Source organism: Helianthus annuus, chromosome 12, assembly GCF_002127325.2.
Source record: "Helianthus annuus cultivar XRQ/B chromosome 12, HanXRQr2.0-SUNRISE, whole genome shotgun sequence".
In the NCBI taxonomy this organism is placed as follows: domain Eukaryota; kingdom Viridiplantae; phylum Streptophyta; class Magnoliopsida; order Asterales; family Asteraceae; genus Helianthus; species Helianthus annuus.
Genome location: NC_035444.2, coordinates 61475889 through 61489788, shown reverse-complemented (window position 1 = coordinate 61489788; position 13900 = coordinate 61475889). Strand labels below are relative to the sequence as shown.

Here is a 13900-nt window from a genome sequence, read left to right as displayed (position 1 = left end):
AGTCAAAACCATTGCATATTTACCACCAAATACTTGTATGTTTACTTGTAAAATTATCATTTCATTTCAATTGTGTATTATGCCGCCAAGTTTTACCGCCTTTTTTTATTGATAAAGTGTCAATTTCAATTGTGGTCAAACCCATTTGCTTAATGTCAAAGTATTCTTTCAGTCCTTCTTCTTCATTAAGCTAGGTTTTGTGTATTCAATTTCTTTATATTGAATGGATAGCCTTACCAACTCAAACACTAAACCAAACTTGACGGATTCCCAACGTCGAACCATATATGAAGCCTTGTTGCAACAAAGTATCGACGGAAAACTAAAATATGGATCTATAAGTGATGTGGCATCGCAGTTCTCCGTATCTACCCGCACCGTAAGTCGTATTTGGCATCTAGCTAGATTTCAAGTCAGCCATGGATATGTGGTCGATGTGTCTTCAAGGAAACCATATGTAGTTAGACAAAAAAGGATACAAATCAATTTAGATCAAGTTTCACAAATACCACTACGTCGTCGAACCACTATCCGATCAATTGCAAAAGCAATCAATGTTCCAAAATCAACGGTGCATAGAAGAATAAAAGAAGGTGAACTTCGAGCACACACAAATGCTATTAGGCCAACTTTGACAGAAGAGAATAAAAAGCAAGGTTAGAATTTTGTCTATCAATGATTGCTCCATCTTTGTTTACTCCTTCATTTTATGATATGTTTAACGTGGTTCACATTGATGAAAAATGGTTTTACTTGTCAAAACCATCAAAACGTTACTACCTTTTACCTGGCGAGGATGAGCCATTAAGAACATGTAAATCAAAAAAGTTTATCACAAAGGTCATGTTTCTAGCCGCGGTTGCACGGCCAAGATTTGATACGTCGGGTAACGAACGTTTTTCGGGAAAGATAGGTATCTTTCCTTTCACAAAACTTGAACCCGCAAAACGTTCAAGTAAGAATCGTGTTGCGGGAACTTTAGAGACTAAGCCTATCTTATCGGTGATTAAAGAAGTAACGAGGTCATGGTTAATTGATAAAGTACTACCGGCTATAAGGGATAAATGGCCACAAGGTCATACAGGTCCAATTTTTATTCAACAAGACAATGCGAAGCCACATAATAATATTGACGATGAACAATTTATTCAAGAAGCATCTCGAGATGGGTTTGATATTCGACTTCGTTTTCAACCACCAAATAGCCCAGATTTAAATGTGTTAGATCTCGGGTTTTTTCACGCGATTCAATCACTTCAAGAACAAGAGGTTTTGGGATCAATAGATGAATTGGTTCATGCAGTCCAAACCTCTTTTGAAAAATTGTCATCCCATGAGCTTAACAATGTCTTTTTGACTCTACAAGCATGCATGAAAGAAATCATGAAGGTGCATGGTAGCAACCATTATCAAACACCACATATTGGTAAAGGTAAATTGGAACGTCAAGGAAAATTACCTTTGCAAATTGAGTGTGATAGCAATTTAATTAATGAAGTAGTCTCACATTTAGCTCACTAGAGAAATGAAAAAGAAAAAGAAGAAGCAAAGGAAATGATGGAAAGTCTTTTGTGTTGTACAGCAATGAAAAAGAAAAAAAAGAAGCAAAGGAAAGGATGGAAAGTCTTTTGTGTTGTACAACAGCATATGCATGTAAAGAAAAGTTGAAGATGGAAAATCTTTTGTCTTGTTGTCAAGTTAGTGTATGAATCATTAGATAACAAAATGATGTACTCGTTCAAACATGAAAGATGGATTTTTTTTTTTTTTTGTCTTGTTCTCTTCTAGTATGTGGTCCACCTATATTTTTTTATTCAAGTTGTCTATGTCAAAGGGTAAGGGTAAACTTGAAATTTTGCTAGTAAATTTTAAAAGTGGACATTTGAAGTGGGACAAATAAAAAAGGAAATATGGACACTTATAATGGGACGAAGGGAGTAATTATACAATACTGAAATAATATTCATAAAAAAGACAATAACATTTTTTTAAATCATTGTATCCATGTTTTGCATTAACTGCTCAGCAATCTCATCTCGTAACTGAGTCATGTATTCCCGATCCGATGCAGTACCATGTGCTTCAACCTCGTCTTCATCAACATCAACGTGCACTTGACTATTATGCACCGAAACATTGAGTTGATCGTATTCTGTAAACAATTCATCGCTCAAGCACTCTTTTCTTATCAAATTATGTAGCACGAATCATGTCAATCCATAACAAACACAAAAACTCTAATCAAACAATTAACATACTAGTAAATTTGTGACCAAGGATTCAAGCCTCGAAGATATACATATACAATTAACAACACTATTGAAGATGTATCCTAACTTTTGCTATATACATCACCATTATCTGCCCAAATTCTATTGTCTCTTAACTTATAGAATAAATGTTTATTCCAGTTTCACAATATAAATTTTACTTTTCCTTAACACAGCTAAAAATAGGATCAAATTGTTTTCTGGCAATTTTTGAGAAAGTATTTTTTTTTTATTTGAGTTGTGTAAGTGTTTCGGAAGTCAAAGTCAAAGTCAAGATTGAAGTCAAAGGATGAAAAGATTGCTAATTGCGATCTGTCACTCCTTGCTCAATTCCTGTTTTGACTTCTTTGACTTGTAGATAGTCTATTAATTTTATCGCATTAGTTGTATTATGTGGAGTACTTATTATCAATTGAGGTTTATTCGCTATTTATCACATGTTTTATCGCTTAATCGCTTATCGCAATCGCACTCACAACTCGAATTATGCGTTCTGGATATTGTCTTACGTGTGTGTGCTATTTATGTGTTACTTGTGCGTGTTTATTTAGGTTATAATGTGGTGATTAATCGAAACGCAATCGCAATTGAATCGCAAACACTAAACGCAGGTTAAGTTAGGATGATTGTATATTGATATAGTAGTTGGGATTAAAAGTAATTTGAATAGGAAACTCTATCGCATCGCAACGCTCAACACGCGAATCGAAGACGCAAAACTCATCAAGCCAAGCACTTCACTCGAGTGGTCAGCCGATCGAGCTGCCACCCGATCGGACTGCCACCCGATCGAGGTGCCACTCGATCGAGGTGCCACCCGATCGGGCTACTACCCGATCGACCAACCACCCTCTTCTTCATTTCCCCCACTTTCCTTTTTGGGAAACCCTATAAATACCCCCTGTCACATCATCACTTCACCTTTTGCACTCTCTGTCCGACCAGCTCGCTCTTTGCCTCATTTCTCCAGATTTCTCGCGATTCTTGTAAGTATTCAACCTAAATCTTGTACTTTCTTGATCTACACGCACTCCTACACCTTTCTATCTTTTGAATCTTAACTTTTAACCGTGAAATCACTAGATTTGAGGTGTTATAGGATAATGTCATCATGGTGTTCTTATGAACTTCATGTTTTGGCTTCAATCCACCAAGAACAACTTAGATCTGAATGATTTCCACACAAATAAACAAAGATCTCGCATAGATCTGAATATATTCATGGTGAAAAAGGATTGAAAGATGGTTTCTAACTTTCTTTTAACTCTTTTACACTCAATGCACTCAAAACCGATGGAATCGGATCTCGTTCTGACCTCTACTCGTTCTTAGTGTTGTCTTAGCTCAAGATCTATATTCTATCCACAAGACCACCGATTTTCGGGTTAAGCAAGAACAACTGTCTTGAACCGGTTAACTGGTTGAACTTGGGTGATTCCTGTTCGATCGGGTCACTTGGGTCAAGATGGGGTTCTGTTGATTATCACGTTATCACACCGTCTCGATAAAACTACAAAACTATCAAAACAACCAAGTGTAAGACGATCAGGTCGACCAGGACGGATTGCCGTCCGATCTGACTGCCGTCATGTCACACCCTGATATTTCCACGTATTACCGGTGGGGAGTATCGTGACGTAGTTGATATCGTCATAGTCAAACAACACAATTTATTGCACAGCGGAAGCAAAAGATAAAATATTACAAACCGATATAAAGTAATATCAAAGTATTACAAACGGAATGTAAAGGATCCACAGACGGATCAAATAAAAGATAATTGTTCAACAGATTTTAACATCTAAGCTTGCAAGACTCTTAATTAATGCTAGGAGTAGCCAGCCTATTCCGTCTAGTACCTGCACTTAACCTTTTTGGAAAATACGTCAGTTTACACTGGTAAATACAATCAACTGACTCATTTTGAAAACGTTTTAGGAAAATTGATTTGAATGCACAAGGCACAAAATATTTTTATAACCTGGGATAATTATTTATATATAAACTTGTAAAAGAATTACATGTTCGTTATACGTTTAGTAGCCCGGGTTGAATACCGGGTTAAAGTTTAATTGACACACCACATGATATAGTCCCGCGGCGAGTTATTCTCGAAACCGGCGGTTATACCTTTTTATTTATATATACACTGACGGGTGTATGCCTACACCCCGTGCTTAGGTCGTGGCCATTTCTATAAATAATGCCAAGGATATCCGGGACATGGTGTAACACCCGTTCTTATAAATTAAGGTTTTACGAAAACAATCATCTAATTAAGATTATATATGCATTGGAAATTACGGGTTTGTTAAAAACTTTTTATAATTTAAATGTATACAACATATCACGTGTACGTTCGTCGTTTAACATAATAACGATACATAGCGCGGAAGCTTATTTCGTATTCGTGTTCGGTTCTTGCTCGACGCTTGATCTCCATCCGTGCACTCTCGACATTCACCTATGATCAAAACCAACTTAGAAGTCAGTTTTGATAGTTATTTAACAAGTACAACAAGTTAATCGGGCAAATATTCGAAATAAACAAGAAAAATCAATATTTTCAGAAATTAGGTCGTCGCCACGCGCGACCATGGCCGTGGCGCTACGCCACGGTCTCTTTTTGACAGATTGTTGCAGCTGGTTGCTGCATATTCTCAGTACGACCGGCTTTTACGAAAACGGCCATAACTTCTTCGTTATAGATCCGTTTTACGCGATTCTTTTTCCTACGCGTCCGTAATTTAATTCTCCATCTAATGGAGTTAAAATTCAACATCCAACATAATAAAATTTTCAGACTTTTAACTCTTCGGTTTATTACCCCTTTTTGCCAATTTTGACCCGTTTGTGATTTCACCATCAAACGTGTTTATTTGACCCTTATATCACATATACTTCTTCAACTTAATGTTACCTATCATATTAGATTCTAATCGCCGGTTTATTACTCAAATTAAACCCATTTTTACTTGGATGCTTATTTTGACCCGTTAAGGGTAATTAAGCACTTTCGAGCCTAAAAACGCTTTCGATTGCTTCTAACATTCCATCACCACATTTCTTATCCTAAAATCTCCCACCACAACTGTATTTAAGGTGAGTTTAATGTGGTGATCAATATAAACCAAATTTTTACCTCTTGGTTCATTAATTTACGGCAAAAACTAAAATAGTGCCTTTTGACTAACATATTACATCTTTCAACTTCTATACTTATTCTAAGTATTTATCTAATCATGAAATTCGCTTCCAAACAACCTTTAAGGGTTGTTTGTTCAACTTAGCCTACAAGGGCATTTTGGTCGATTTTGGTCCTTTTACGACGAAGGACACTCTCTCAAATTATTCGACCAAAATAGCATTCTTAACTACAACATAATTATGCGTACCTGGCCCGGATCAATAAGTAGACCCGATTTATACCTCGTTTTCATTATCACACCATCAATGGTGACGTAATTATCCAATTTGCTAATTGGTCCTGTTAACATAAGACTTGACAACCACATTAGTCGATATTGTCAAATGGTGTTATCACCACCATTCGACCCGTTTGGAGTATATGCCCACATTATCTATTTAATCAAAAACATCGTTTTTGATCTCCAATTCATACATCCATCCCATCCCGGATTTTATTACCATACCCCTTTTTTTTCTTTTACACTCTTTTCTTACAAATTCAACCCATTTCGGCTTACGCCATGGGTATCCTTTTAACCTTGATTTACATTAGTCGATATTTGACAAATTTCCATATTTCCAGTATTATTGTTATCACGTTTACATTGTATCGAATAAACGGGTATTCTACATAAGTGTGTAAATTACACTTACCTTGCATCTGAGCTACGCTTTTCTTCTATGCTTGACTCGTTTGACCCGCTTTCACTCCAAGCTTCACCTGGCTTGTTTAAGCGCCAACTATTATCCATCATTTACAAGGCGGTTAAATTAGTCAATAACAATCACGACTATTCCACCTCACTTATTTTCTATGTCTAATTATCATTCATCACATCGTATGTCAGTTTGACTTTTTCTAAAAGTCAAATGCCCGTTTGTATACTAATTGCATAATCGAGTTCATCAACTAGTTTTAGCGTTCTTTAATTACCCGGTAGGCGTTATCTTTAGACTACCATTTTAACCAAAGTTCTAACCACGTTTATCACATTTAGAACTCTTTTTAATCACATTTTGCATAATAGCTAAAACATCACAATTAGGTGTTTTAACTACAAAAATTCTAGTTTCGAGCCTTCTTTGAGGCATTTCAACAAACACTTTAAGGGCAGAATTTCACATGTTTATTTATCAAGTCTCTAGCTTATCTCTTAGCCCTAATTTCACATAAACCAACCATCTTACAAAGTTGTTAACTTCTATAATTCTGAAGTCACTTCACAATTGTCAAATTACACTAGAATATCACCCAATTTCCTAGTGTTTATTAAAATCTACATAACCCACTAATCACCTACAATGGTGATTATGGATTTTACTAAAATCTCACATGATTTCAACTTGTATTTGTCTAGGGTTTGTCCCTAGACACTATAGTTGTTCCTAAATCATCATAAGACACACATCCAATTATAGTTTCAGATTTTCCCAATTACATGAGAAATTCAAGTTGAAGGTTTTCATGAAATTTTACATACCTTGTAATCCTCTTGTGATGAGGATCAATAATCTACACTTTAATTTCGATTTTGACTTGGATTGTGTGACAACCGGTAATTAACGGCTTTTAATTACATGATTAACAAACGTTTCAGCCGATAATAAATAGTGTTTAAGGCACGAATTAACTTAATTAGGCTCTTGGTATGCCTAGGAACGCTGATCGGACGTTACAGTGCGCGTATGAGTATTTTCGTGAAATCTACTGATTATTAAGCGATAACGAACTGACACCGTACAAATTACTGAAAACGCCAACAAATACGAAGTTTATATGTATAATTCATACTCATGGGTTTCGTTAACTAATTTATCACGCTTCTGAACGACATAAAACGCAAACGAGAATGAAAAACGCGACTGCAGAAAACGCACCGACAACGAAACGGAAGCATCGGACACGCGTATTACCTTTAAAACATAAATTTTACGTTCTATTTAGTTCCGTATGAAATTTTAGTATCCGCAGTCGAAATCGGATCGGAAAACGGATCAGAAACAAGGAATGAAGCAGTTTACGCGTTTAAGCGCAACTGACAAAAAAAATATATATATACGCTTCAAATATCGAATATCGAAGTAACTTTGAGTATTCTCGACTAAACAATATATTTTACGACATTTTACGGTAATCGGGTTAAACAACGGGCTTCAGAAAATGCTAATGGACCACACAAAACTCAAGATACGCGCTAACGGGCTTTTAGGCCCAGCCCACTTACTAAAAACCCTATGTATATAATGGACACTTATGATCAGATGGCATTTTGAAAAACCCTAACAACATTCACGCACACCACACCCCTAACCCCCACTCCCTGCTTCTCTCTCGTGACCGAGCACCGGCGATCGGAGGGCTCCGACCGGCCATCGGTCTTCTTGCACCTCCGACAAACCCCCCAAACAAACACCTGCCACCCCCCTAGCTGCTATACTCGCACAACACCCCCTGCTCACGATTAACGACCAACCACCACCCTCGGGTGGTGGCTTAAGACGGCAAACGGTGGACATCAGAGAACCAGAGAGAGGTGTGACGAAAAGGAGAGAAATCGGGGAAGAAAGGGGACACAGCGGCAGCGGCGGCGGTGCCTCGATGGTGTACGGACAACATGTAAAGGTCATCTTCATCTCGTTTTCTTCTAGATTCGACCCCAAAACCTCGATTTTCGGCCGATTTTCCGGCGAAATGATGAAGATGATGATGATACGAGATGACGGTGATGATTATGATGTGTTGGGGTGGCCGACGGCAGCACCATCGGAGCTACAACAGCGGTGGCGATAGTGAATAGGTCCTGCTTAGACTCGGTTTCGATTCAAGTCGTGGACTCGGTTCTAGTGGTTAGTGTGGTTGCTTTACTTCGAGTTCGGGTCGGCGAAGGTGGTTCAACCTTCAGTTCGGTTTGGTTCAGGATCGGTTAAATTAAACACCAGTTTAGGTGACAGAATCAGGTTCAATGGAAGCGGAAGTGTTTGGTTCGAGTTACTTTGTAGCAGTTGGATTCGGGTCTCGGTTCAGAGACTTTGGGTCACGGTTCACGCCAGTGGGTTCGGTTCGGTCAACATAAGTCAGCAGCGGTTAGGTTCATGGTTCGGGTTGACTCGGTCAAACCGAGTCAACTCGGGCAAACCTGGTCAACTCAGTTCAGTTTTGGTCAACGCCCGGTCAACTCAGGACCCGGTAAAGTTTAGACGTAGCAAGATAATTTTTCGTTATCTTTAGATTTTTATTTTACGCGAACCGAGCTCGACCCGACTAAATAACGTTTATACATTAGTGATTAATTACGTTTTGGAATTTGACAAAAGTTATATATATTGATTGTTGAATATTGTTGAATTTTGACAAAATAAAACGACACTCGATTGTCGGGATCTTTTAAAAACAGAGGAAACGCTGTCCGTTTTCCGATAAAAACCCGAAATACAAAACGTAATTTCATTGTTTACACGACGCTTATTGAAATTCGAGCTTTTCTTATAGCATAAATAAGAAGACACATTTATTTTTACGACGCTATAAGTTAACAAGAACCGGTGTTTAAACTAAAATAAATATAATTATTTATACTTATTTCAAACGCCCAAACCTCGTAAACTTTCACAACGAAACTATAATTAGTTACATTTCGTTTAAACGTCGTTATTCGTATAATATTTTTTTTAAATAAAATAAATATAATTATTTATATTTATTTTAAATGTCGTTTATATTTACAAATATAATTGTTTTATATTTATTTCAAACGACGGAATCCGGAATTTATAAATTCCAAACATTTAGTATACGATAATCCGAGCATCTTTATAACATGAATATACTAGTCTATATTTATTTCAAATATCGCGAATACGAATGTCTATTTCACACGTCAACTTTAAACGCTTTTGAGAACTAGATATAGTTGTTATATTCATTTCAAGCGTCGACGATGCGAATATTTTCGGGTGTTTTTATAACAATGGTATATTTGTTGATAGTCGTTTCAAACATCAAGTTTTTTTTATTATATAAATATATGTATATATATTTACCTATTTCCATCCTACGAAAACGACAACGGCATGTTACCGTATCATATACAACGTTTTAAATACGTATCATTATCGACTTACGCCTTCTACACGCGACGACTAACACGGCTCCGTATATATATATTTGGTTATATATATATATATATATATATATATATATATATATATATATATATATATATATATATATATATATATATATATATATATTCTAAATCACTCGGAAAACTAAGTCGTTTCCGAGACTTAGATTTATCCCGATTATAAACGGGATCAAATAACCACAGATTGGTTATTCTAATTCAAACTAACAACACCTTTGTAGAGTCGTTTATTTTAACGACTCGGTAGAGCTCGGACACGTAGTTTAGCTATGTTTAAATTAGAAAACTCATAAGTATCCCTTCGTAGGAATGTCATAGGTGCACGCTAACTAATTCACGTTTCTGGAACGACACTACGGAATCACACTTTAAGCTAGCTTTGCACAGGAATATCCAGGTGAGTTCATAACCCCCACTTTTTACTGTTTTACATTTTTATAAATGTTTTCGGGGGTGGAAAGACATGCAAATTTTGCAAAAATAAACAACTTTTCGTTGAACGAAAACTCATATTTCTAAACCATATTGCGAATGGATTTCAAGGAACTCAAATGGTTTACGAACGGTTTATACTAAACATACCGGTTTTACAAAACAAACGCGTATTTTCACAAACGTGCATGATTTTCATGACTAGTGACAGGAATGTCCTAGTTACTACAACGGGACTGGGTTGTTCTGCGTACGAACAACGAGACAACCCAATGGGTTTATGTCCCCCTTTTTCTTTTGAAATACATATTAACTAGGGTATGATTAAGCTATGGAATGAACTCTTGGATCACGTGCGAATAGGCGCTAACTTAGGCACCATTAATCCTTTTAAGGACCACGGAACAGGGGGTAGATCTATCGGGTACGGGCGAGCCCCACTCACGGTCCTTGTGCGGCCACTTAGAGTGCTTTTGTGTCCCTGTCGAAGTGAATCGACACTTAAATCGTCTACCGGGTTGAGTGCTTCCTATGTCGGCACACATATTAATGTCTTAGCTATACATTAATGATCAACATGTTCATAGACGCATTACATACCTACTTATAAACTGAACTTTCAAATGTTTTTAAGATTCATTTGATGTAAACTCACAAATACATGGATTTACAAACTTTGGTAACGTTTTTCAAATTATACCTAAGTAAGAGGACGCGCTGATCCTGCTTACAAAGGTTCATTTGGGCTCGGCCCATTCTCTCTCGTGCAATGCACAAAGACTCTTGTGGGCTAGACTCACAGTTTTTCTTATATCATGCCAAGAAAATAATTTTACTATAATTTTCTCAACAACTTTAAAACCGGTTATCAAAAAGATTTATTTTAAATCTTTTCAAAACAAACTATGAACTCGCTCAACTTTTTGTTGATTTTTCGCATGTTCTTTCTCAGGTTGCATTTTTAAAACTAAGGAACGGTTGGAATAGAGGAACCCATGGGAATTCGAGTACTTAGCGGGCGTTCATTGTTTAGAAGTCTTAGCTTTTTGCTTCCGCTGTGCAATGAAGATACCTGTCCAGTCACGCCAAGCTCTGATATTTCGGGGTGTGACAGATTGAGCCTTCAATTTGCAAGCTTAGTGAGTTTTTAGGGTTTGAGAGTGGGGAGTCGCCCCTGCTCTTCTTCTGTACGACCAACACCTTCAAAATGGTGCTTTGGTTTTAATTTTTATTAAAACTAATATTATAGTTTCAATTCTTACAACTTAGGCCCTTCTATTTTGTACAACTTATAATCTAGTTGCATTTTAACCCTATTCATGCTTTAACACAAGACAACCAACTAACTAGGTTATTTATTTCCTAGTCAGTTTAGTGGGTTCGGGAAATCATAATCCGTTCTACTTTAAGTCCCGTTAAATTGGGCCTTTTATCTATCCTATTTTTCTTGAAAACTCTGATTCACTTTAAATAAATATTAGGATTATTTAAATAAATTCCTAATACTTACCAGTTTACTTTTACCACTAACGGTACTTTCCCCGTCTTTAGTATTAACGGGATTTAATCACCAAACCCGTTTTCGGGGTGTTACACATGGTCATTAACCCCCCAAAGCTTTAAGCAAACAAAACAATTTAAACGGGTTATTTCAATCAATTAAGCTTCATATAATTAAAAATTCAATGCCCGACCAAGCGGTATTTTATATACCATATCCCAAGCCCGTATAAGGGAAAATAAGTTAAAAGTATTTACCTGAGCAATTTATACAATTTATCACAGCCGTATACAACCAAGCAAGTACAGGTAGCTTTTACTGGGCTCCTAAATCTGGAACGAACGGGCCCACCGGTAATACGTGAAAATATCGGGGTGTGACACGTCCGATCGTATTGCCACCCGCTCGGGCTGCCACCCGATCGGCTTGCACCTTGGCCCCACACTTAGTTTTTATTTCAAACTTCAAGAGATTTGAATATCGAACGGACTGCCGCCCGATCGGGTTGCCACCCGATCGACCGACCGACCATCCGACCCTGTGATGTTTTGAACTCAACACTTAAACAATTTTCAACATGTTCAATACAAACGGATTGCCACCCGATCGGACTACAATCCGATCGTGTGACAAACTGCTATGAACTTGTTTTCACTAAAGTGTCCAACCAATCGGATTGTCGCCCGATCAAACGACCGTTCAATCGATCGACCTGAAAGGTAGAGATACTTCTATGTTTTCTAAATGCTACAACTAAAACTTCAAAAGACAATCCATCATACACAAACACATCATTCCCATACGAAGTAACAATCCACTCGAAAGGTCACCCGATCGGATGACTGTCCGAGCGGAGTGTCACCCGATCGACCGGCTACCCGATCGGATTGCCATCCGATCGGATTACCGTCTGATCCATTAACACCTCTCACCATTTACGTATCGCTTATCGTTATGCTATAGTTCTGATCAGGCTAATCTCACTCTAGCGCTCCCTTCAATCCATCATCGCTGTGAGTATACTCGAACCCTTTTGCTTTTAGCACTTTTGGGTGTTACATGTGTTACCTATATTCAAATCACATCAATCACACAACGCAAACACTATTTACACGCTAACCGTTACCGCATGATATACGTGACTCAATGAATGCTTGTTTGTTATGTTTACACATGGATTGCTGTCTACCTGCCTTAGCAACGATAATACTATAGTTTGGACTCAGCACATGTTCACTCAGGGGTTGTCAAGGATAATTAATCACATGAGTCACAGTGGTGATCATGCATTACGAACTGCCTTGGGCAGTCAACCCGCAGTCATTGGTATTGATAGGATCATGTCGATAACTTACGTGCTTCATTTCACATTGTGTACGTGTTGGTTATGCGTAAACTATTTCGAACTCTGTTATGCTATATCAAACTTGTATGCTCACCTTTACACCATGTGTATTGACTTTTACTTTAACGTATGTGGCAGGTGCTTAAGATGTTTATTTGTTTGGATTGCTGTGAAACCGAGGCTAGGAAAGAGTCTAGAAACAAAGACAATTTATTTTTGTTTGTTAAAATCTGAGTTGTCGGAACATGCTTTTGTTTGAAGAATATCTTTGTCTGTAATAACTTTATTATCTTATGGGTCATGGTACGGGACATGATATTTTAAACTATTCAGTAATTTAGTTGTTATGGAATTTCTTTGAACAATCTGTTTCGCTCAGTGTCGCGCCCTGATGATTCCGCCATCGGTTGTGTCACACCCCAACCGATGGCGGAATCATCGGGGCATGGCACTGAGCGAAACAGATTGTCCAGAAGTTTCCACAACAACTATTAGTACTATTCAGTTAAATGATACGTCCCATACCGTATCCCAAATAATAAAATAAATTATTACAGATAACAACCAGTCAAGTATTTCTGTTCCGACAACTTAGATTTAAATAAAATATAAATATTGTTTGTTTGCTTCTAAAGACCCCTAGCTCAACCGCTACAGACAACTATTTGTTGGGGGGCTCTAGAGCTTTATTCAAGCCTCGCTTCCCTAGTAAGTATACACCTTAAACACCTGTCACATACGTTAAAATAAAGTCAATACATATAATGTAAAGGTGGGCATACAAGTTTGATAATAGCATATAGAGTTCGAAATAGTTTACGCTTAACCAGCACGTACACAAAGGAAAACGAAGCATGTTAATTATTGACATGGATCTATCGATACCAATGACTGCGGGTTGACTGTCCGAGACAGTTCACAATACATGATTACCACGGTAATCCATTCAAGTAATTGTCCTTAACAACCCCCGTGTAAACGGGTGCTGAGTCCAAACTATAGTACTACGTCGTTAAGG

At 37.4% G+C, this 13900-nt stretch overlaps 1 protein-coding gene and 1 long non-coding RNA gene across 2 annotated transcripts; both read left to right on the top strand.

Moving 5' to 3' along the window:
• The first annotated feature begins 675 nt into the window (after positions 1-675).
• Positions 676-1521, top strand: LOC110892967. Its single transcript, XM_022140096.1, has one exon. The coding sequence runs from the start codon at positions 676-678 to the stop codon at positions 1519-1521; it is 846 nt and encodes a 281-aa protein (XP_021995788.1).
• A 6219-nt stretch (positions 1522-7740) lies between these two features.
• On the top strand, positions 7741-11349 carry LOC110895104. The gene is made up of 3 exons (XR_002566895.2): positions 7741-8646; positions 9912-10001; positions 10989-11349. It is a non-coding gene; the product is annotated as an uncharacterized LOC110895104 (long non-coding RNA).
• Positions 11350-13900: the final 2551 nt, after the last annotated feature.